General features: G+C 43.7%; 3 protein-coding genes across 8 annotated transcripts; all 3 read left to right on the top strand.

Annotated features, from left to right (window-relative positions):
• Positions 1-141: 141 nt before the first annotated feature.
• LOC132259955 (E3 ubiquitin-protein ligase Ufd4) lies at positions 142-17,556 on the top strand. Of its 6 annotated transcripts, none has more exons than XM_059757806.1 (12): positions 142-309; positions 3,244-3,656; positions 6,568-7,467; positions 7,530-8,268; positions 8,400-8,524; positions 9,765-10,239; positions 10,537-10,572; positions 10,868-11,043; positions 11,209-14,982; positions 15,046-15,217; positions 15,286-16,819; positions 16,888-17,556. In XM_059757806.1, exons 3-12 carry the CDS (start codon positions 6,568-6,570, stop codon positions 17,168-17,170), a joined length of 8,214 nt encoding a protein of 2,737 aa, XP_059613789.1. In that variant the 5' UTR covers positions 142-309; positions 3,244-3,656; the 3' UTR covers positions 17,171-17,556. The 6 variants fall into 6 exon arrangements, with proteins under 6 accessions (XP_059613789.1, XP_059613790.1, XP_059613792.1 ...); XM_059757807.1 differs by having other exon boundaries at positions 3,241-3,329; XM_059757809.1 differs by having other exon boundaries at positions 3,241-3,656; positions 15,049-15,217.
• Positions 17,557-17,647: 91 nt separating this feature from the next.
• Positions 17,648-19,480, top strand: LOC132259974 (probable ATP-dependent RNA helicase DDX46). Its single transcript, XM_059757846.1, has 3 exons — positions 17,648-17,761; positions 18,052-18,172; positions 18,398-19,480. Exon 3 carries the CDS (start codon positions 18,465-18,467, stop codon positions 19,335-19,337), a length of 873 nt encoding a protein of 290 aa, XP_059613829.1. The 5' UTR covers positions 17,648-17,761; positions 18,052-18,172; positions 18,398-18,464; the 3' UTR covers positions 19,338-19,480.
• Positions 19,481-20,028: 548 nt separating this feature from the next.
• On the top strand, positions 20,029-20,706 carry LOC132259977 (FAD-linked sulfhydryl oxidase ALR). Its single transcript, XM_059757851.1, has 3 exons — positions 20,029-20,219; positions 20,277-20,479; positions 20,544-20,706. Exons 1-3 carry the CDS (start codon positions 20,130-20,132, stop codon positions 20,704-20,706), a joined length of 456 nt encoding a protein of 151 aa, XP_059613834.1. The 5' UTR covers positions 20,029-20,129.
• Positions 20,707-20,841: the final 135 nt, after the last annotated feature.

Genomic DNA, 20,841 nt, shown 5'->3' with positions numbered 1-20,841 from the left:
TGACATAGAGATTTTTATTAAAAATTTTCAAATCAAACACTCTTCCTCAAACAGTTACCATTTTCTTACACATGGTGGCTCTGCATGGATTTCGCTCGGGAATTTTCGCCTCTTCTCGGCTCCTCCGCATGGCAATACTGTCGTGCCGAAAAATATCCGGACAGTTCGGAGAGAGTCTCGGTGAAAATTTTTCAGCTCATGAATGTTTTGTGCCTAGAAAAGTGACAAGAAAACAGTAAATTCCGCTTGGAATTGCAACAAAATTGCATCCCGTTGCTTCGATAAAACCGTGGAAATGTAAATTAAATGGTGAGTTGTCCGTGCACAAAGGAAACGGTACCTTTTTTTCGTCGCACTTTTTGTGGCCCCATTTGCAATTTTTGCGCATAGTCGCCATTACACACTATTTTTGGACTCAACTTTTCCATCGCACTTTTCTGCCACTTTGCCTGAGTTTTCGCAGTGGAGAATACGCGAAAAGTGTCCGCGTTTCGTCATGGATCAGCTTTAGGTAGGATTTTCGTAGAATTATTGAGTTGTTGAGTGAGAAAAGTGGGTGGAAAGTGGGGCAATGTGGGACTCCGGGAGAGTGTGGGAGACCATCGATTCCGGAAGAAGTTTCTGGAGCACGAGGAGTGTGCCAAGAAAGTGGATTTTTCCTGTCTCTTATCTGATCATTGACTCGCAATAAATGAATCGCAGTTGGAGACGAGAGTCGCGACTTTAGCCAGTGAGTGGCAATTTGGGTATTTTGGCACCTTGAGTGTTGTTTATTTTCAAACAAAGAAAGTGCGAGTTTCTTGGCTCATTTCGGCATCAGCTGCCTCGGGGAGACTCACTCGATTCCCGTGGACACTCAGTTCGCCACATTGCGTCGGCCCAAGGAAAGATTTTTGCCCTGAACATCGCTTCCGGATGTCTTACACAGGGTGGAGACTTTCCTCAAGGTGAAGGACTCGTGCGTGATGGACGAAAATGTGTCCACCTGATCATCCCCAAATTGTGACCTCAGTGACTGATGCAAATCCTAAGCATATCGTAAATTTTATAGTGATGCAATCTGCGAGTTGTCTGAGCTGACGAAGTCCTTTCCATAGGCAATAGGAACCAAACAGATCGATAGGCAGGCTAGAAAAATTGACCTTGACTGTGTGTCAAGGTGACATCGATTTTCTCATAAGCACCCCCAGTGAAAATCACTCCTAAACTGCCTGCGAAAGACAATTTATGATAGCTATTCCCAGTGTGAATACATATTTTATGCACAAAACTTTACGGCCGCACGTCGCAGTCTATTATATCGCAAGTCGGCCTTAGAAAATTCAATGTGTCACTCTAGATAACAGTTTGGAGACTATTTTGGGAAACAATTGATTGTTGTTTCATTTCAAAGCCTACTACTTCTTACCCGTGATAGAATGGAACTCAATTGAATCCATAGGGAAATGTGTTTTTTGGCAAATTCACGCCAATTTACTCAATGTGATTGACGAAAGATAGGCTGGAAGAGAAAATTTAAAAATTTCTTCCCTCAAACAAACAAGTATTTATTATGGTGAAAAGAGAAAAAAGTGAAAACAACATTGTTCCCAGTAGTGAATTTGATATATCTCAGTGATACAGAAAGAAATTGATAAAACGAGAGAAGAAATGAATTATAAAAAAAAACAAGTCATAAAATACAGCAACTCAGCACAATTGAAAATAAACGCATGGGTAAACAAATAATTTAGTGTTGAAAAAATTATATACAATACTAATTAAATAAATATGTAAACCTTAAATTTATAGCAATAGCGACAAAATATGGATTACATAAATACAATTTTGAAGCACCTTCGCAGGAAGGAACGAAGAGAAAAAAAACACATAGGTTAGGTGCTCTATGGTTGAAAAGGTTTCATAATGTACGTATAATGTGGTTGTCTTTCGCATTCTTTTGTCTCTGACAAGAAACAAGAAGAGAAGAAAAAAAAGCGACACAATATAATGGAGAAATATAAAACTCATCCATTAATCCAGTTTAAGTAATACAAAAGTTTATATGCGCAAAAGAATAATACTAAATTTATCCTGTCCTTCACGCAAAGCATTTGACTCTCACTTGGAGAGGCATGAAATAATCGGACACCCAATGGAAAAAAAATGTTATAATTTCAATAATTGTGCATAAATTTGCTCTTCACCAATAGATGTTGACAAGTTTAGTGAAATTTTATTCATGTTTACTTCCTCTGGCGTCTGTTTCATAAGCGGGCGTATAAGAGGAATTTTCCTAAATGATTTTTCCAAACTTGCACGACACGACGGAAGAGTTTTATACATACAATTGTGAAAGAAAGTTTCCACGGGTTTTCTATCGCAACAAATAAATAACAAACCGATTGAGAGACATTTTAACCCTTTTGTTGGATCATTTGAAATGGATGGAAAAAGGTGAAATAGAAACTACCATGAATATTTATTGCGGTACAACTTTTTTCTTGCTCATTTGGAAAATGGATTCACGCGGAGGCAATTGTATTGGTTAGTGTTTTCTTATTAACCCATTCGTTGGAAAAAGAGTGTTTTGTGTTCATTTTGTGATTGCATATGAAATGTTCATATATAATTTATTATGCAATGGCACAATGATTGAAGAATGATGTGAAGACAGTTTAGTGAGTTACGAGGCAAACTATTATCCTCAGGCTAAAGGGTTAATGGTAATTGTGCGGTGGAAATCCAGAGGTGGGAAAGACAAACCAAACGACATGAAGCAATTAATGAAACTTCTTATTAAAACGTATTTAATTCATATCTCAATTAAATGGTTCCGGTTTTCTTTGCAAACTAAGCCGCACATGTTTCGCTGTGTGTTCAGTTTAGCCTCTGATCATGAAGAGGTGCACATTTTATCCGAGTGTCATTATCAAGTAATCAAATGATTAAGATGGGGACGGCGTTGAAGATGATAAAGACGTCGCCGAAGAGAGTGAGAGAAGGATTCTGAGGAGATGTCAGAGAGGAGATATTGGAGAAAATGGCAGCAATAGATGAACGTGTGCGATAGCGGATTAAAAGGTCTGCTTTTCCCACCTCAGCTGCTGTGCCTTGTTAATTTTGCGTAATTGAATGGCGCAAGGAAAATGAAGATTCAATTGGGCATTGTGCCAATTTAATTGCATTGTCTTTTCTCTCCTTTCACACTTGACATTTTCGTGACATTAATTAAAAATTATTTGTTCATTTTCTTTTCAGCAGAAGAACGAGAGAAATTACTGCTCAAACTAATGCGCTTAAAAGCGTTTTAGGATAACCTCAACACCACCGCAGCAGAGTTTTTGAGAGTAATTCTGTTTAGTTATTTTTAAGTTTTTCTTCTTTTCCCCACACCTTTTCCTCTCTTTCACTCCCTCTCTGTCTCCCCCTCCCTTTCTTTCCGGATTGTGTAAGTGGAGTTCAAACGAAGAAAAAAAGAAAATTGTGCTTAAAAGTGAAACGTGAAAGAGTCAGAGAGAACAGCAAGTGAAACAGCAATAGGATATAAACCATCATCTTTCGACTTTCATACTTTGCCGCATATTGTTTTTTGTCTCCGCATCTTGACTGTCCAACGAAAAGATACGACGGAATATTCTACAGAGTGAACATCGAGTTTTCCACCCACAGTCAAGGTATGGCAGATGGCTTTTTTCTGGTCTTGATTTTAATCTCGTGCTTTGGGCATTAAAAATGACAATATAGAGAAAAAAAATGACGGTGAAAAAGCACAGAGAGATGTGTAGTTTTTTTGCGTGTGCGTATGTGGAAGATGAAAATGAAAAAAACACGTGTTTTACTTCACTGCGCTCAAATGAAAATACTCTTGAAATTATAGATGTATTGTGAAAGAATTGCTGAAATAGACGCGCTTGGCGCATATAATGTGTGATTGAAAATTAAACACACACACTTTTTATTTTCCCGTGGCGTTTTGACCCATTCGTGCTATCACGAGACACTTTTTTTTCTCCTTCTTTCTCACTCCAATGCGATGGTAGAAGAGAATGCTCAAAGTGTACAACCAGTGTTATCTTATTGTTTTATCTCTCGAGCATCGCATATCATTAAACATTTCCCCTATCAAACACCACGTAAAAATTTCCATTCGTGAAATTGATGAAGTAGAAGCAATGAAGAGGAGAATACCGTAAAAAATCTTAGTCATATTGCTGATTCACAAGTTGGAGTTATTGTAGCATTTTGCAATATAATGTAATATTTCACAGAACGTTGCTACACTGACTATTTTCCTCACCATTTACTCTCTATTGATTTTCCTCGTGTGAAGTTAAGACTTTTTTCCTCATTGTCAGGCGATAAAAATGGTTCTTAGCCTGTCAGATTGGTTTGACGTTACAAGCTTCATAAAACATTTCCACGTTGTGAGAGAGAAATTTGGAAATTGACCACATATCTCTAATGTTCGAGTTTTCCCCTCCAACTGAAAATGAAATAAATTGTTGCAAATGTAAAAGTTCCTTCACATCATTGCAACTTTTTTCTCTGCGTGACGTTCAGTAATTTTTCCCATCAAATTGCCTTTATATGTATAAAATGTAATCTTATCACGGGAATTATAAATTTAATATGTGGTGAACTCGACTCAGACCACAGAAAATGTCACTAATGAGTGAAAGAGACAGAAAAATATGAGAATATTGATAACGAGGCATTGGTTTTTCACTAAGTGGTGGGATTAAACCGATTAAACAGGAAGATTTTTGTGAAATATGCCAAAATAATAAAGATAATGTTTGTGCTTTTTCAACTACGTAAATGGATATTTAAAAAAAATAATTGATGTATGGTAAATATAGCTTGGATTTACCAGCAACAGTGCGAATTGAGAAATAAGGAAACGAGAGAAAAAAACACATGAAAAGACTTCTGTGAAATATTTATAATTGAAAGTGAACAGTAGACGAAATGCGCAGCAATTGGATCGTGTATAAAAATTTGCAAGATTTTTTTTATTCGTCACCGAGCGATGTCTATTTAAGCGATTCAACCTTGATGACTGATGTTTCTGCTAAGAAACGCCCACATCATGATACATTGTACAAAGACAATATTTTTGTTGTTCCTTTGGAAAAAAGCGTGACTTGTCTTTAGAGTTTTTTTTTCAGTTGATTTCATGCGTTAGATTTTGTGATTGAGTAATTTGATTACATGACTTTAAAATTCAAGCTGATTTTTGCGGTTGAGCCAAGCGAAAAAAGTGATTCATAGTCAGAAAAGAGTTGCAAAGAATTAATGTGCAATGCGATAAGACTATTTTATTTTGATCAAATATATTCCAGTGTAGATATTTTGGTATTCGTTTTGAGTATAATTTTCCCCATTTTGCGTGTGTAAAAGATGACGAAGCACAATTTGTTCAACGCGTGTATTGATCTTTAATGAATTTCATCATAAATTGGCCAACTTCTCTGGCAGTTTTCATCCAATAGACACAACAACGCTGTGTTTGCGGAAGAAATAAGATAAGATGGAATGAGTAAAAAAGCGAATTGCATTAATTGACAAAGAAAATGTACTTAATTACATAGCATCTCATATACACACTCTTGATTTTAAGAGCACATCAAAGAGATCCTCTTTTATTATTCCTTCTGAGTGCCAATGTATCTTTCGTCTATGATTCTTGAGAGCAACTCAACTTTGAGGAAGCAGCGAGTAGGAGAAAAAAGCACAAAATTTAGAAAGTTTATCCATTATTGAGTTGCTTTAGCTCTCATGGTTTAAGCATAATATATTTGTTTGAAAATAAACCTCTGACGGTGTGTGAAAGAGAAGAAGTCAACTTTGTGGCGTTGCCCAGTGTGAGACACAAAAATTGCCACACGACAAACATGCAAAGCGCAATCGCAGATGAAGAAAAAATATATGTATATATTCACAACTAAGAAAGAAATTGTGGGGAGAGAGAAAGAAAAAAAGCTCAAAAGTTTAACAAATTGAATTTTTGGCAGTTAAATTAATTTATGAATGCTGCCTTTGAAGTGTGTGATTTGCAGGAGTGGAAGAGAGAGAGAGAGAGTGAGAAAGAGATCATGAGGTGGGGAGAAAATTTGGTTGAACGTGAACGAAATAATACATATCGAGGTATTGGGGAAATATGTAATTTGTCGAATGACTTTGTGGTGACCAATAAGATGATGTGGAAAGTCATCAACATGCTTGAAAATGTCCATTAAAGTGGATTAAAGGCAGAACTTTGATTCATTATGGTGAAATATATGCCATTAGTGTCGTTAACGCACACAACATGAAGCCTTTCACGAACTCTCAGTGATTTCACGCAATATTGGTAGATGAATGTACACTTTGCATACTTCTCGCAACAGCGAGCTCAACAGGGCTATGGATTTGTCAAAGTTTTCAAAACACCTTTTAATTGCCTTAGTTAGATTAGGAATTTGTATTATATTTATTTAGCTGGGATTTTTTTTCCATGTCTTGTTTAATTGATTCGTATTTGAAGCATGAAATTGTGTGATGTTATAATTGATTTCCAATTTTTTCTTTAATCTACTCTTTCAGATGGGAGACGTCGATCCAGAGACGCTCCTGGAATGGCTGTCTATGGGACAGGGAGATGAGCGTGATATGCAATTAATTGCGCTGGAGCAACTCTGCATGTTGCTCCTGATGTCAGACAATGTTGACAGGTGCTTTGAAAGTTGTCCACCGCGTACCTTCCTTCCGGCACTCTGCAAGATATTCCTCGATGAGTTGGCACCTGAGAATGTGCTGGAAGTCACGGCACGTGCCATCACTTACTACCTGGATGTGTCAGCTGAGTGCACCCGCCGCATTGTGGCCATCGAGGGAGCAATCAAGGCGATCTGCAACCGACTGGTTGTGGCCGATTTGACCAGTCGCACCAGCCGTGATCTCGCTGAGCAGTGCATCAAAGTATTGGAGTTGATTTGCACTCGCGAGGCTGGGGCTGTTTTCGAGGGTGGCGGACTGAACTGTGTTCTCTCGTTCATCCGAGACTGTGGATCTCAGGTGCACAAGGATACGCTACACTCAGCCATGGCAGTTGTGTCGCGTCTTTGCACGAAAGTGGAGCCACTGAGCCCCACAATTCAAACATGTGTCGAGAGTCTGAGCACACTCCTACAGCACGAGGATCCTCTTGTGGCAGATGGAGCGCTCAAGTGTTTCGCCTCGGTGGCAGATAGATTCACACGCAAGGGTGTTGATCCAGCACCATTGGCTGAATACGGACTTGTGACGGAACTTCTCCATCGACTGAGCAATGCCGCAGGGCCTGTGGCGTCCACATCTGCAGCAGGACAGAACCTCCAAGAGGGCGGACATGCTGCTGCCGTACCAAAATCCCAAACTGCCGACACCACACGATCGAGTCAATCGATTTCCACTACGATCTCACTACTTTCCACCCTGTGCAGAGGGTCTCCAACAATAACTCACGTAAGTTAATCCTGTGCTATAAAATATTCACATTGATTTAATGGACTCTCCTTCTCATGCAGGATCTGCTGAGGTCAAAACTGCCGGAGGCAATAGAGCGAGCGCTCAAAGGTGATGAGCGATGTGTGTTGGACTGTATGCGCCTGGCGGATTTGCTGCTGTTACTCCTCTTTGAGGGTCGTCAAGCGCTAAATCGAGTGGGATGTGCACAAGGGCAATTGGTGCCGCGAGTTCGCCGCGCGGACTCGAGTGCGGAGCGGACACACAGACAGCTGATAGATTGCATTCGGAGTAAGGACACGGAGGCTCTGCTGGAAGCTATTGAATCGTGTGGAATTGATGTCAACTGTATGGACGATGTGGGTCAGACGCTGCTCAACTGGGCGTCGGCATTTGGCACGCTCGAGATGGTGGAGTACTTGTGTGAGAAGGGTGCAGATGTGAACAAGGGACAGCGCAGTTCCTCCCTCCACTATGCTGCATGCTTTGGACGTCCGGGTATTGCAAAAGTGTTGCTCAAGTATGGCGCCAATCCGGATTTGAGGGATGAAGATGGGAAAACACCCCTCGACAAGGCACGTGAGCGCCTCGATGAAGGTCACAGGGAGGTGACATCGATTCTTCAGTCGCCAGGCGACTGGATGTCAGCCATTCGGCCGGACGCAAAGGCGGATGGTGAGGAGTCTAATGAGCCAAGGGGTGATCCTGAAATGGCTCCCATCTACTTGAAATTCTTTCTGCCAGTCTTCTGCAAGACCTTCCAGAGCACAATGTTGGCGAGCGTGAGAAAATCGAGCTTGGGTGAGTGTCATTTTCCCCTATAATATTCTCAATTCCACCCATTTTGGCCTGTGTTCACAAAATGATGTCACGTTTTGATCCCAAAAGTGGAATTGCTAATGAAGCATCACTCTCATTCCACGTTTTTACAGGACTCATTAAGAAGATGGTCCAATATACCCAACCGGAATTACTCTCGACACTCTGCTCCACCCAAAATGACCAAAATCTGGGCACATTGCTGGTGGAAGTGGTTGCCAGTGTGTTGGACAATGAGGTAAATAGCTGAATAATGTATTATAAGTCTCTCCACACATCACTGAAAAGTGGGGGTGGTGGGAGTGCTTTTTTTCACTATTATATAGCAATATAATTAGTGCTGTGCTTAGGCTATATAAGTTGCAATATTAATAATAATTGTGGCGATGAAAGAGTATCATGGGTATAAAAGAAGTGAATGCGGAATTTTCAGATAAACTACAGTTGGCCCACATTAAATTTTCAACATCCCCTCCGTAAGGGAAAAGTGGGAACATTAGTGAACAACATAAAACAGCATCAGCACTACAACCTCTATATAATCCCACCTCAGCCACCAACGAATAATCAAGTGGCGGTAAAATTCATACACTGAGTAATTTTCTATTGAGAGGCAGAAAGGAAATTTCTTCTTTTCTGCACATGAGAGAGAGAGAGAGAGTCTGAATAGACAGATAAATATAAATGAGAGATATATGAATAACAAGAAAATTGTTTCTTTCATTATCTACATTGCATTGTGTTAATTTTTATCCATTTACTTTTTTACCTTAACATTCTTAAACCAATTTTCACTTGTTTTTCTTTCAATTGTGTCTATTTCGTTATGAAATCAGTCGCGTGATTTTGTACATTTTTTTTTTTAATTTACTTTTTGTGTCTCTAACGTTTTTATATTTACGTTGTTTTTCTGCTAACTTTTCCTTTTTCTTTTATTGAAAATGATTCATGTACTCGTCAAAAGTTGCATTTGATGAGAGAATCTCGAAGAAATGGATACAAAAGAAATTGTGTAGCTTTTCCAATTTGCCCTGACAACAAAAAGATAAAATATTTTACTAAAGAAGCGTTAATTTTTATGAAAAAAAAAACAGTAATGGAAAATATATTGTGTTGCTATTTTTATACTTTTACGAGTAAGATTTTCGTTTTGCGGAAACATTGAAGTAAAAGTGCAATCATGAAAATCGACGCTCTAATTTCCTCTTTCTCGAGTAATTCTCTAATGAGATTTTCCTTCCTAATTGCAATGCAATGTAGTTATTATCACTTGTATGAATTTTGTCTGCTGCATTGAAATGAGTTTTTTTTCTTTTCTTTTCATTTTCAAAGCAAAAGATGTTTCCCAGCATTTGTTGTGCACTGTTGAGATACTAAATTTTTTTTTTTGATGTCTTGTGTAGATTTTTTCATAATGAAACTAACGTGGATGTTTTTCTCCACATCTTTTTCTCTTTCTCCCGGGATTCTCTCTGTAGGACGACGAAGATGGACATTTGGTGGTTTTGACGATAATTGAGGAATTAATGTCAAAGACTCACGATGAATTTCTCGATCATTTCGCGCGTTTGGGCGTGTTCTCAAAAGTGCAGGCACTGATGGGTCCATCCGGGACTACGGGTGAGAGTGGTGAGACTGATGTGATAAAATCCCAAGAGGAGGGCGCCGCCGCGTCAACGAGTCGACAGCAGAAGCTGGGAAATACTTCGGGTGCCGTGGAGCAACTGGGCGGCGAGAGTGTGCTGGAGGATGCCAAAGAGATTTTGCCTGGGAAGGCTTATCACTGGCGAGACTGGAGCATCTGCCGTGGCCGTGATTGTCTGTACGTGTGGTCAGATTCGGCGGCTCTGGAGCTATCGAATGGCTCGAATGGCTGGTTCCGGTTCATCCTAGATGGTAAACTGGCCACGATGTATTCCAGTGGGAGTCCAGAGAACGGAAGTGACAGTTCAGGTGAATAACCATTTAATTGTGACTCTCTTTCAACTCCTAACAAGAACTTCTCTTACAAAATTACAAATCGTAGACATATTGTCGCTCTTTCATTTCCCTAATATTCAATCATGTGTTCTTAACTCAGTCATCTCAAGATGTGGAAGCAATAGGTTTCTTAATTGTCCTGAGTATAATTACAATTGTAGTATAATAATTTTGCAAAAATTGGGTAGTTTTCCCATCTGAAAAGCCTTCTCCTATTTTGTTACTTCATTCACTCATCAGACACATTTTGTGTTAATTTCTGTTTTATAGGCAAAGGGCATAGCGTGGATTCTATTTCTAGTGAAGGTGAGGCCATTTTTGTCACTTATAAAACAAATCATTCTTCTCCTAACTCTCCCATCTGTCTCATTTTGTCCTCGTTAAAACTTCATTTTCAAATTAAGGCGAAGATATTTTGCGAATTCTCTTCTTAATGTGAATGTTTCTTCATGTTCAAATTAGTTTCTTGGCAGCTACAACATTTACATTTATATGTTATCTTACACCACAAATTGTCTTACATGTTCTCTTCTACTGTGGATATTATACATTTCAGTAGTCAGCAATGAGTTAATGTAGGCTGATTTATGTCTTATTGCAGAGAATCGTGGAGAATTTTTGGAGAAATTACAGAGAGCTCGCGCTGCTGTTCGCCAAGGATCGATATCACAGCCAATTTTGTCTACATCCACATCAACAAGACTGATTGTTGGCAATTGGGTGTTGCAAAATCAAAAGGACAATCAACTGCATATCCACAATTCAGAAGGTCATCAAGTAAGTGATCTCAATTAGTGCATATTATTATGATAAAATCTCTTCTGTGTGTAAAACTGTGAATTTTTCACATAATTGGTCTTTCTTAAGATCGTGTGAATTTTCCCAGGCAGTCTTTGAAACATTTGTATTGCAATTCACCTTCGTTTTGTTTGCTTTTTACAGGTGACAATTCTTCAGGATGACTTGCCGGGATTTGTGTTTGAGAGCAATCGTGGCACAAAGCACACCTTCACGGCTGAAACGACTCTGGGTCCGGACTTTGCGTCTGGCTGGTCGAGTAGTCGGAAGAAGAAGATGCGCTCGAAGGCGGAGGCACAGAAGTGTCAGGTGAAGAACATGGCACGTGACATCTACAATCGTCACTTCAAGGCAGCTCAGGCTGTGCCACGTGGCGCTGTGGCCACGTTGGCGGTGATTGTGAGAGAAATTGAGACCGCTCTGGAGGAGCAATACTCCCTGACGCTGGCCAGACAGACGATGGAGGCTGGTGCTGTGGCGGAGATTTGCTGTGAGAAGATCACATGGCAGGAGAGACTCAGATCAGCACTCAGCAATCTCGCAACCCTTCTCCACGTGGATGGCGTTGTCAGTGCCTATGAGATGCATAGTTCAGGCCTTGTGCAGGCTCTAGTGGCACTTCTGTCAAAGAACTACTGGGAATCGGGACTCACAAGGAATAAGGCTAATAAGCTGCAGAAGCAACGAATTGCCATTTTTAATCAATGCATACAGGCGGGTTCAAATGTCGAGGCCACTGATGGAGCGAAGTGTAAGAGCACGGCGAGTATATTGGTAGCAAAACTCGTGGCAGTGCTGGAGAGCATTGAGAAATTGCCTGTGTATCTTTATGAGTCTCCTGGTACGGGATATGGCTTGCAGATTCTCACGAAGCGTCTGCGTTTCCGCCTGGAGAGAGCCTCATGCGAGACCACACTGTTTGATCGCACTGGAAGGCACTTGAAGATGGAACCGCTGGCCACGGTGGGCCAATTGGCTAAGTACCTGTTGAAGATGGTGGCAAAGCAGTGGTATGACATGGACAGATCAACGTACTTTTTTCTGAAGAAATTGAGAGATTGTGGAAAACAGATTGCCTTCAAGCATCAGTACGATTTCGATGAGAATGGACTGATTTACTTCATCGGCACGAATGGAAAAACAACTGAATGGGTGAATCCAGCTCAATATGGTCTCGTGACAGTCACGAGTTCAGAAGGCAAGCAATTGCCGTATGGGAAGCTAGAGGATATTCTCTCGCGTGACAGCATCTCAATCAATTGTCACACAAAGGACAACAAGAAGGCGTGGTTCTCCATTGATCTGGGACTCTTCCTCATCCCATCGGCCTACACGTTGCGACATGCCAGAGGATATGGTCGATCTGCGCTGAGAAATTGGATGTTCCAAATGTCTAAGGATGGCGTCACATGGCAGACGCTGTATACTCACACGGACGACAAGAGTCTCGTGGAGCCTGGCAGCACGTGTACATGGGCCATTGAGTGTTCCCCCGAGGAGACAATTGGCTTTCGTCATGTGCGCATTCAGCAGAATGGGCGCAACGCTTCGGGTCAGACACACTACCTCAGCCTGTCTGGCTTTGAGATCTATGGAAAGGTGGTGTCGGTGTGTGAAGACTTGGGAAAGACGGCAGCTAAGGAGATGGAGGCGAAGATTCGTCGTGAGAGACGCCAAATTCGGGCACAATTGAAGCATATCACTTCGGGTGCAAGGGTGGTGCGTGGTGTAGATTGGCGCTGGGACGATCAGGATGGGCATCCGCCATGCGAAGGAACGGTGACGGGAGAGATTCACAATGGGTGGATCGATGTGAAGTGGGATCATGGCGTGAGGAATTCATACAGAATGGGTGCTGAAGGGAAATATGATCTCAAGTTGGCCAATTGTGATAGTTTGATGATGGAACCGGGAAATTCTCTCATTCCGCTGTCCACAAAGAAATCAACGGATAAGACAAGTGTGTTAACTAGCAGAAAATCAAGTTCCACACCAAGTTTGCCGGAAGCAACGACAGAAATCAGAAATTCCGTAGCATCAACAGATCAAGCATCATCGGCGGATAATCTGACATGGAAGCAAGCTGTGGAGGCAATAGCTGAGAATGTTCTCTCATCAGCTAAGAGTGATATTGTCAATCCAGGAGAGATTCATCCCAATCAAACGGAGGTTTCAGTGGTTGTGCATACGTTGAGAGACAATCATCCAGACTTGTCAGCTATCAACAATTCCACACAGACTATTGCGTCGGATTTGGCAACAATAACAGAAAATCTTACGCTAAATACACCAGAGCCGACGTCCAGTAGTACTGGAATTCCGTGCTTCGTGAGACAACAGAGTTATCCAGAGGACAGCAAGATTCTCAATGAGGCCAACAACAAAATCAACGCCAGCAATTCCACAAACAGTATCGCATCCAAGAGTCTCTTGAGCACACTCAGAACGCAATCTGGTGGGGTGACAAAGATGACAACAACTGTGAGTCAGGGAGTGGATACGTTCCGAAATAATGCCAGCAATATTCTCTCTTCGGACATACTGTCCATCTCCACAGCAAATATGCTCACGCCGGCAGTGAGGATGACACTGCAGAAGTCAACGATTGCTAACACAACCACAACGCCGAGCAGTGGTGAGAAGATGCAGACAAGCAGTGAGGAGCAGAATTTCAAGATGCGTAAACCATTGCATCGTGTGGAGAAATTGCTGCAGATCCAGCAACAGCCGGAGGATATCTACCTGCCATTGCCGCCGTCAGTGGCGAAGGAACGTGATACAACGAACAACTTGAAGAATAATCTCGTTGCCACATCCACGGCGACTCAGGGCACTCCCACGACAACAGAGACGCTCGCCCCGGCAGGAGATCCCTCATCAACGAGCACCAGTGCTGATGCTGTGGTGGTGGCAAATCCAATGAGTGTGTCAGTGCCCAATTTGACAACATCAACCAGTGAAGTGGCAAATCCCATTGAACCGACAACGCCACACGGTTTGCTGGAAACTTTCGCCGCCATGGCGAGACGAAGAACATCGCAGGGAAGTGGTGGTGGTGGCAGTGCTTTCCAGGCTAACAATCAGGCCATGAACACGGTCAACACCAGCAACAATCAGAGCACATCTGGATTCTTTCCCCGCGGACCCAATTCTGTTACCAGCCTCGTGAAGTTGGCACTCTCGAGTAATTTTCACACCGGTCTCCTCAGCACGGCACAAAGCTATCCCAGTCTCACGAGTTCCGCCAATATTCCCCCGACAACTACAAATTCAGGAACTACGGCCGGTGGCATCACGACATCAGCCAGCAGTGGTCAGGCCGCCACATCACCATCACCTGCTCTCAATCCCGCCTTCACAATGAGTCTCACCTCAACGAGTAGTGACAGTGAGCAGGTATCGCTGGAGGACTTCCTGGAGAGCTGCCGGGCGCCGACACTTCTCGGTGATCTGGAGGATGATGAGGACATGGAGGAAGACAACGATGATGAGGAGAATGAGGATGAATATGAGGAGGTGGGCAGTACATTGCTGCAAGTGATGGTGTCTCGAAATCTTCTCTCATTCATGGACGATGAGACGCTGGAGAATCGTTTAGTGGCAGCGGGCAAGAGGAAATCATGGGATGATGAGTATGTGCTGAAGCGGCAGTTTTCAGCACTGATTCCCGCCTTTGATCCTCGACCAGGACGCACGAATGTCAATCAGACGACAGATCTTGAAATACCTCCGCCTGGTTCAGAGAGTCAGTCTCAGTCTGTAGATGTCACACTCATCCCGCAGCCATCGCTGCATCTCGTGCTCAAGGGACCGAATTTGGCAGGTGTGGGTGATGTGGAGATTCCTCTTACCAATCCTGACTGGACAATATTCAGGGCTGTGCAGGAACTCATGCAGATGACTAACATGAATAAGACAGTGAGTTGAGATGTGATGATTTAAATGATGTTGAGCAAATTCTAAGGTATTGTTATTGAATAGGAGAAGCTGCGAAAGATCTGGGAGCCGACGTACACCATCATTTACCGCGAGGCCACCAGTAAAGAGGACAACAATGTGAGCAGTGGTGAAGGAAGAACAACTCCTGTGGTGTCTGTCTTCAGTTCAGGTCGAAGTGGAGGATCAACTCTGTCACCAAGTTCACCTCTTCCAAGTATGAATGCCATTTGTGTGATCAATGTTCTCCTTTAACTCTCTCTCTCTCTCTCTGCCTTATTCAAGTGACTCCATCAACGCTCCACTGCTCTGTGGATGATGTGTTGCAACTTCTGTCGCAGCTCAATGCCATCAATGGCCAACTTCTGGCGGCAGAGAGTGATAATTCCATCACACTAAGCGGTGATCTGTTCATGAGCAAAAAGATTACAAATAAGCTGCTGCAGCAGATTCAGGATCCATTGGTGTTGAGCAGCAATAGTTTGCCGTCTTGGTGTGAGAATCTCAATCAATCATGTCCGTTCCTGTTCCCCTTCGAGACACGTCAGCTGTACTTCAGTTCCACGGCTTTCGGTGCCTCACGGAGCATCGTTTGGCTGCAGTCGCAACGTGATGTGACTCTCGACCGGCGGATACCTGGCTCGAGTCCGCGACGCGATGAGCAGCACGAATTTCGTGTGGGGCGTCTCAAGCATGATCGTGTGAAGGTGCCACGAAGTGAGAATCTCATTGAGTGGGCGATGCAGGTGATGAGGACTCACTGCACGAGGAAATCTGTGTTGGAAGTTGAGTTCATGGGCGAGGAGGGCACCGGATTGGGTCCCACCCTTGAGTTCTATGCTCTCGTCGCGGCGGAACTGCAGAGGAGTGATCTGGGCATGTGGCTTTGTGACGACGAGGTGGACCAGAAAATGGATGAAGCGACAGAGATTGACTTGGGTGAGGGTGCGAAACCTATTGGGTATTATGTGCGTCGTCCGGCTGGATTGTTCCCGGCGCCGTTGCCTCAAGATTCGGAGATCTGCGAGCGAGTGTCCAAGTACTTCTGGTTCCTGGGTGTGTTCCTCGCCAAGGTGCTGCAGGATGGTAGGATTGTGGATCTACCGCTGTCGACGCCATTCCTTCAGTTGCTGTGCCACACCAAGAGCACCAAGTGTCGCAACATCTCAGCCACGACAGGTGTGAAGTCAAGTGAGGACATTATGATGTCGAGCATGATGTCGGAAGAGAGTGATCGCGAGACAATTGACAATTACTCTCGGATGCTGGGCGCCAGATTCCCGGCCTCTTCGTGGTATGACGGTGTTCTGGGCTGCGATCAGTTGGCTGAGATTGATCCAATCAGGGCGGAGTTCCTCAGAGAGCTGCAGGATATCGTGATGCAGAAGCAGAACATTGAGCAGAACATCAGTCTGACACCCGATGCCAAAGCCCAGATGATTGAGGAGCTGAAGTTAACCACCAAGTGTGCTGAGGTGAGTCTTGAGGACTTGGCGCTCAGCTTCACATACCTGCCCAGTTCCAAAGTGTACGGATTCGCGAGTGCTGACCTCATTCCCAATGGCAATCAAGTGGATGTGACGGTGATGAATGTGGAGGAGTACTGTGATCTCACCATGAACTTCTGCCTCCAAGATGGCATTGCTAAGCAACTGCAGGCCTTCCATGAGGGATTCAGCCAGGTGTTCCCACTAAACAAGTTGGCTGCCTTCACGCCCGATGAGGCGCGCATTATGATCTGTGGTGAGCAGAATCCCGAGTGGACGAGAGATGATCTTCTGAACTACACAGAACCGAAATTGGGTTACAGCAAGGACAGGTGAGTTGATGATATATTTTTGGGATATATTCTGGAGAGATTGTTGATTGCTGTCCTCTGCCTTGCAGTCCCGGCTTTCTGCGATTCGTGAATGTACTTATGAGTCTCACGGGTCCGGAGAGGAAGGCCTTCTTGCAGTTCACAACTGGCTGCAGCAGTTTGCCGCCGGGCGGCCTTGCCAATCTACTGCCGCGCCTCACGATCGTCCGGAAGGTGGACGCGGGTGAGGGGAGCTATCCGTCTGTCAACACATGCGTCCACTACCTCAAGCTACCTGATTATCCCACGGAGGAGATCCTCAAGGAGAGACTACTCACGGCGACCAAGGAGAAGGGATTCCACCTCAACTAAAATATGTGCGCGCGTAGAGAAAAAAAAAATTGCAGATGAAATTTTTATCAGTCACACAAACACACAGATTTCTCTCCAATTTTCTAAAAAGAGAAGCTCTATCGAGATTTCGAGGGAAGAAGAAACTGTCTCTCAAAATGTTTTGATGAATATGCAGAGAAAAGAAAAGATGATTTCACTAAAGAATTTGGATATTTAGGACAATATTTAATCACAGCAGAGAAGATATTTTAGACGCGAAGTAAATGTAGATGTACTTTTAATTTTTCTTCGTCTCTGATTAACTTACAAAATGTATAATTAGTGTGATATTCAAGTAACAAGAAAATGATGTATTGAGTGAGTGGAAGAATATATAGAGAGAATAAAAACATACAATAATTTTAGTACATTTCCTTTGAGGATTCTGCGCGATTTCTGTGTTTGCGGGGTTTGCGGCGTTTACGGTGATGGCGTGCAGAGGTCTCTGGGTGGAAGTTCGAAAAGCCGAAGTTTGACAGTGAAAATCAATGACAAAGAGCGGCCATTTTGCGTTTTCCAGCAGGAGAGTTTCTCGATTGGGAAAAGTGTGATTTGGTGTTGAAGAAGCAGGTAAAATAGCTTAAATATATGGTCCTTAATGTAGATTGACTCCCTCTCTCACCACTGAACATGGTACAATCGCTAGAGATGGACTTGATAAAGTGCAAAATTGCCTCGATCGCCACAGAAAATTGTTCCCCACAAATTACATAATGATGGCGCTCAGGGGCTTCTTGGCGAGGGACTCGCAAAATATTCTCTTTTCATCCCGGCGTGATATATCTTGAAAAAGAATGTCTAATCCACATTGAAAATGCCTTGCGTGGCTGCTATTATACCTTCTCAAGTTATTTTTGTAGGAAGCTCTCAAAGGTGCCCAAAAATTGCCATATCCTCCCTTGGATGTGTGTGTTCTCCATCAACGTATCGTCGTATGGTCATCTTCCGCCCTCACAAAATCATTGTTGTCGGCGGGTAAACGTAATGTAGCACATTTTATCTCACTATTTATTACTCTTGACATCTATTTTTTTGCAATTTTGACTCGAACCTCAGCCAAAGAAGGCGCTTTTGTGGGCCTCCGAGCGGAGGTGCTTCTTTGGCATGAGCGTTCAGAGTTTCTCTCTTTTGCATTTTGAGTTTTCTCTCTCGCATGGTGGTTCTCAGCGAACTTTATCTAAAGCTTGTGTAAATCCCCACTTGCAGATTTAGAGAGAGAGAGAGAGACAGGACAGAATACACACAGGAGGGATTGAAGAGTGGGTGAGTGACGATGTCGCATGAGGCATCCGACTACAGACGCTCGTCCGGATCGCGATATCGCGAGAGGGACGAGAAAGACAGCTACCGAAGGAGCCGACACCGCGAGGACAGTCGCCGGAGTGAGAAATACCATCACCATGAGGAGCGGAAGGGTCGATATTCCTACAGTAGTAGGCGAAGATCCCCGTCTGATGACTATCGTGAGAGGCGCCGCGATAGATCACGAGACCGTTATCGCTACAGTGTCTCCCGCTCGCGCTCGAGATCACGCTCCAGAGACTATCGGCGTCGTCGCAAGGACAGCTACAGTCCCGCTGAGAATCCACCGTCGCCTCCGAAGTTCTCCCGGGCGGATTCGCGCGAGAGTAGCGAAGATGACGCTTTGCAGAGTGTCGAACAGCGTCCTGGAGAGTTTGGCGAACGCAACAGCCAGGCTGCTGATGACCTTTCCGAGGAGTACTTCGAAGATATTGAGGCAAACAAAGAGAAAATCCATCAGGCCATGGAGGAGCGCCTGAGACAACATCTGGCCGCGCAGGGGAAGGTGTATCCACCTCCAAAGCCTGAGCCACAGCAAACAACCATGTTTGCCAATGACGGCTCCTTTATGGAGATGTTTAAGCGCATGCAGGAGCAGCAGAAGACAGAGCAAGCTAGTGGGAGTGGAACGTCGGGGGTGAAGAAGGCTCCGGCTCCACTGTTCGGGAAGCGCCGCGGTGGCAAGATCCTCAAGACGGGCATTGTGGAGAAGAAGAAACCCGTCGAGGAGGCCACGCCGGCGCCTGGGTCCGCCGATGCCTGGACGCTCTACATGGCGGAAGTGAAGAAATACAAGAACTTCTCATGTGATATCGACAACAACTCGCGACCACTCGTCAAGTGAATCGACAGAATGTCTGCAAATGGCAAATACTGCAATTTATCAAATTCATCCTCTAGCGATTGTCTCATTTATTCTGTAGGCGAGAGAGAGAGAGAGAGAAAGAGAGCCACTAAGGCGGCTCGATATTCTCTTATTATTTTTTTTTTTTACAATAATCTATGATAGGATATATTTTTCCCCATTCGTAGATTCTTAAGCGTAAGTCGCGCTAATTGAAGCAGCGCACAACTCTTGAGAAATTTGAAGAAAGAATTGATAGAAATGCCTGAAGTTCATATTCCGGAAACCCTGGGTACGGCACCCTTCGATCCGCGGTTCCCCAATACGAACCAGACGCGCTATTGCTACCAGAGCTACTTGGACTACCATCGGTGCCAGAAGCTCCGCGGTGAGAAGTACGAACCGTGCAACTACTTCAAGAGGGTCTTCACGTCCATCTGTCCCCATGCGTGGGTGGAGAAATGGGACACCCAGAGGGCGGAGGGTATCTTCGCGGGAAGTATTTAAACTGCAATTGTAGACACAATATTTCCTCCCTCTTCGCCCAAGCGAATTACAGTAGGCATCATGGATAAATTCACGAGAGAGAAATAAAAAATTACTGAGTAAAAGCTTCCGAAAATTTTTCTAAGTAAAAATCCCTGTTGATTTTTCCTTATCAAACGGCAAAATTTCAAAAAGTTAACCTCAAAAGTGGCTCATCAAGTCAAGAAAATTCCATGTTGCATCATTTCTACAGGCGGGAGAATTATTTATCTGACCAGACAAGTACCACAGCATGTTCCGGTGAGAATGGTGAGAAGTGAGTCCATGACCCCGTGTCGCACGTGCACAGACTTCAAGAGCTGGAGCAAACAGATGAGCATGCCATCGACTGGGAAGGTAAGAAAGATCTTCTGCAGCGCATCCAATTGCCTCATCTTCCTCTAATTCACGCAGGAGGGTCAGCAAAAGGCACACAGGACTGACTGTCCCCTCGATAAGAATGAACTAGGACGCTCTACATGGGGATTCCTGCACACAATGGCTGCCCATTATCCAGAATCCCCGAGTCAAGAGGAAGTGCGCGACATGAAGAACTTCTTCAGCCTCCTCTCGAGGTTCTATCCCTGCGAGTACTGCGCGAAGGACCTGCGAGATGAGTAAGGAGTTTTTGTGGTCTCTCTCTCTCGGGAAAGCCTTATCTCAGCAAATATCCCTTTTCAGACTGAAAGTCGATCCCCCTAAGGCAAAGACCCAGAGCGAACTTTCCCAGTGGCTGTGTCGGCTGCACAACAAAGTCAATGTAAAGCTGGGAAAGAAGGAGTTTGACTGTGCGAAGGTCAATGAGAGATGGAGAGACGGATGGCTGGATGGGTCCTGTGATTGATTCTCTGCATGTCTTGTGCGTGGAGGTTGAAAAAAAAGTATTGAGGAAATTTTTTGCCCAAATAAAAGAGTTTAGAATTTATGAGGTTATGTCACCCCATCTTGACATTCAATCCGGGAGTTTTCCGTAGTGTTG

The sequence above is a fragment of the Phlebotomus argentipes genome, unplaced genomic scaffold (genome assembly GCF_947086385.1).
Source record: "Phlebotomus argentipes unplaced genomic scaffold, Phlebotomus argentipes genome assembly scaffold_18, whole genome shotgun sequence".
Classification (NCBI taxonomy): domain Eukaryota; kingdom Metazoa; phylum Arthropoda; class Insecta; order Diptera; family Psychodidae; genus Phlebotomus; species Phlebotomus argentipes.
The sequence above is the reverse complement of the archived record's forward strand: the minus strand, read 5'-3'. Positions and strand labels throughout refer to the sequence as shown.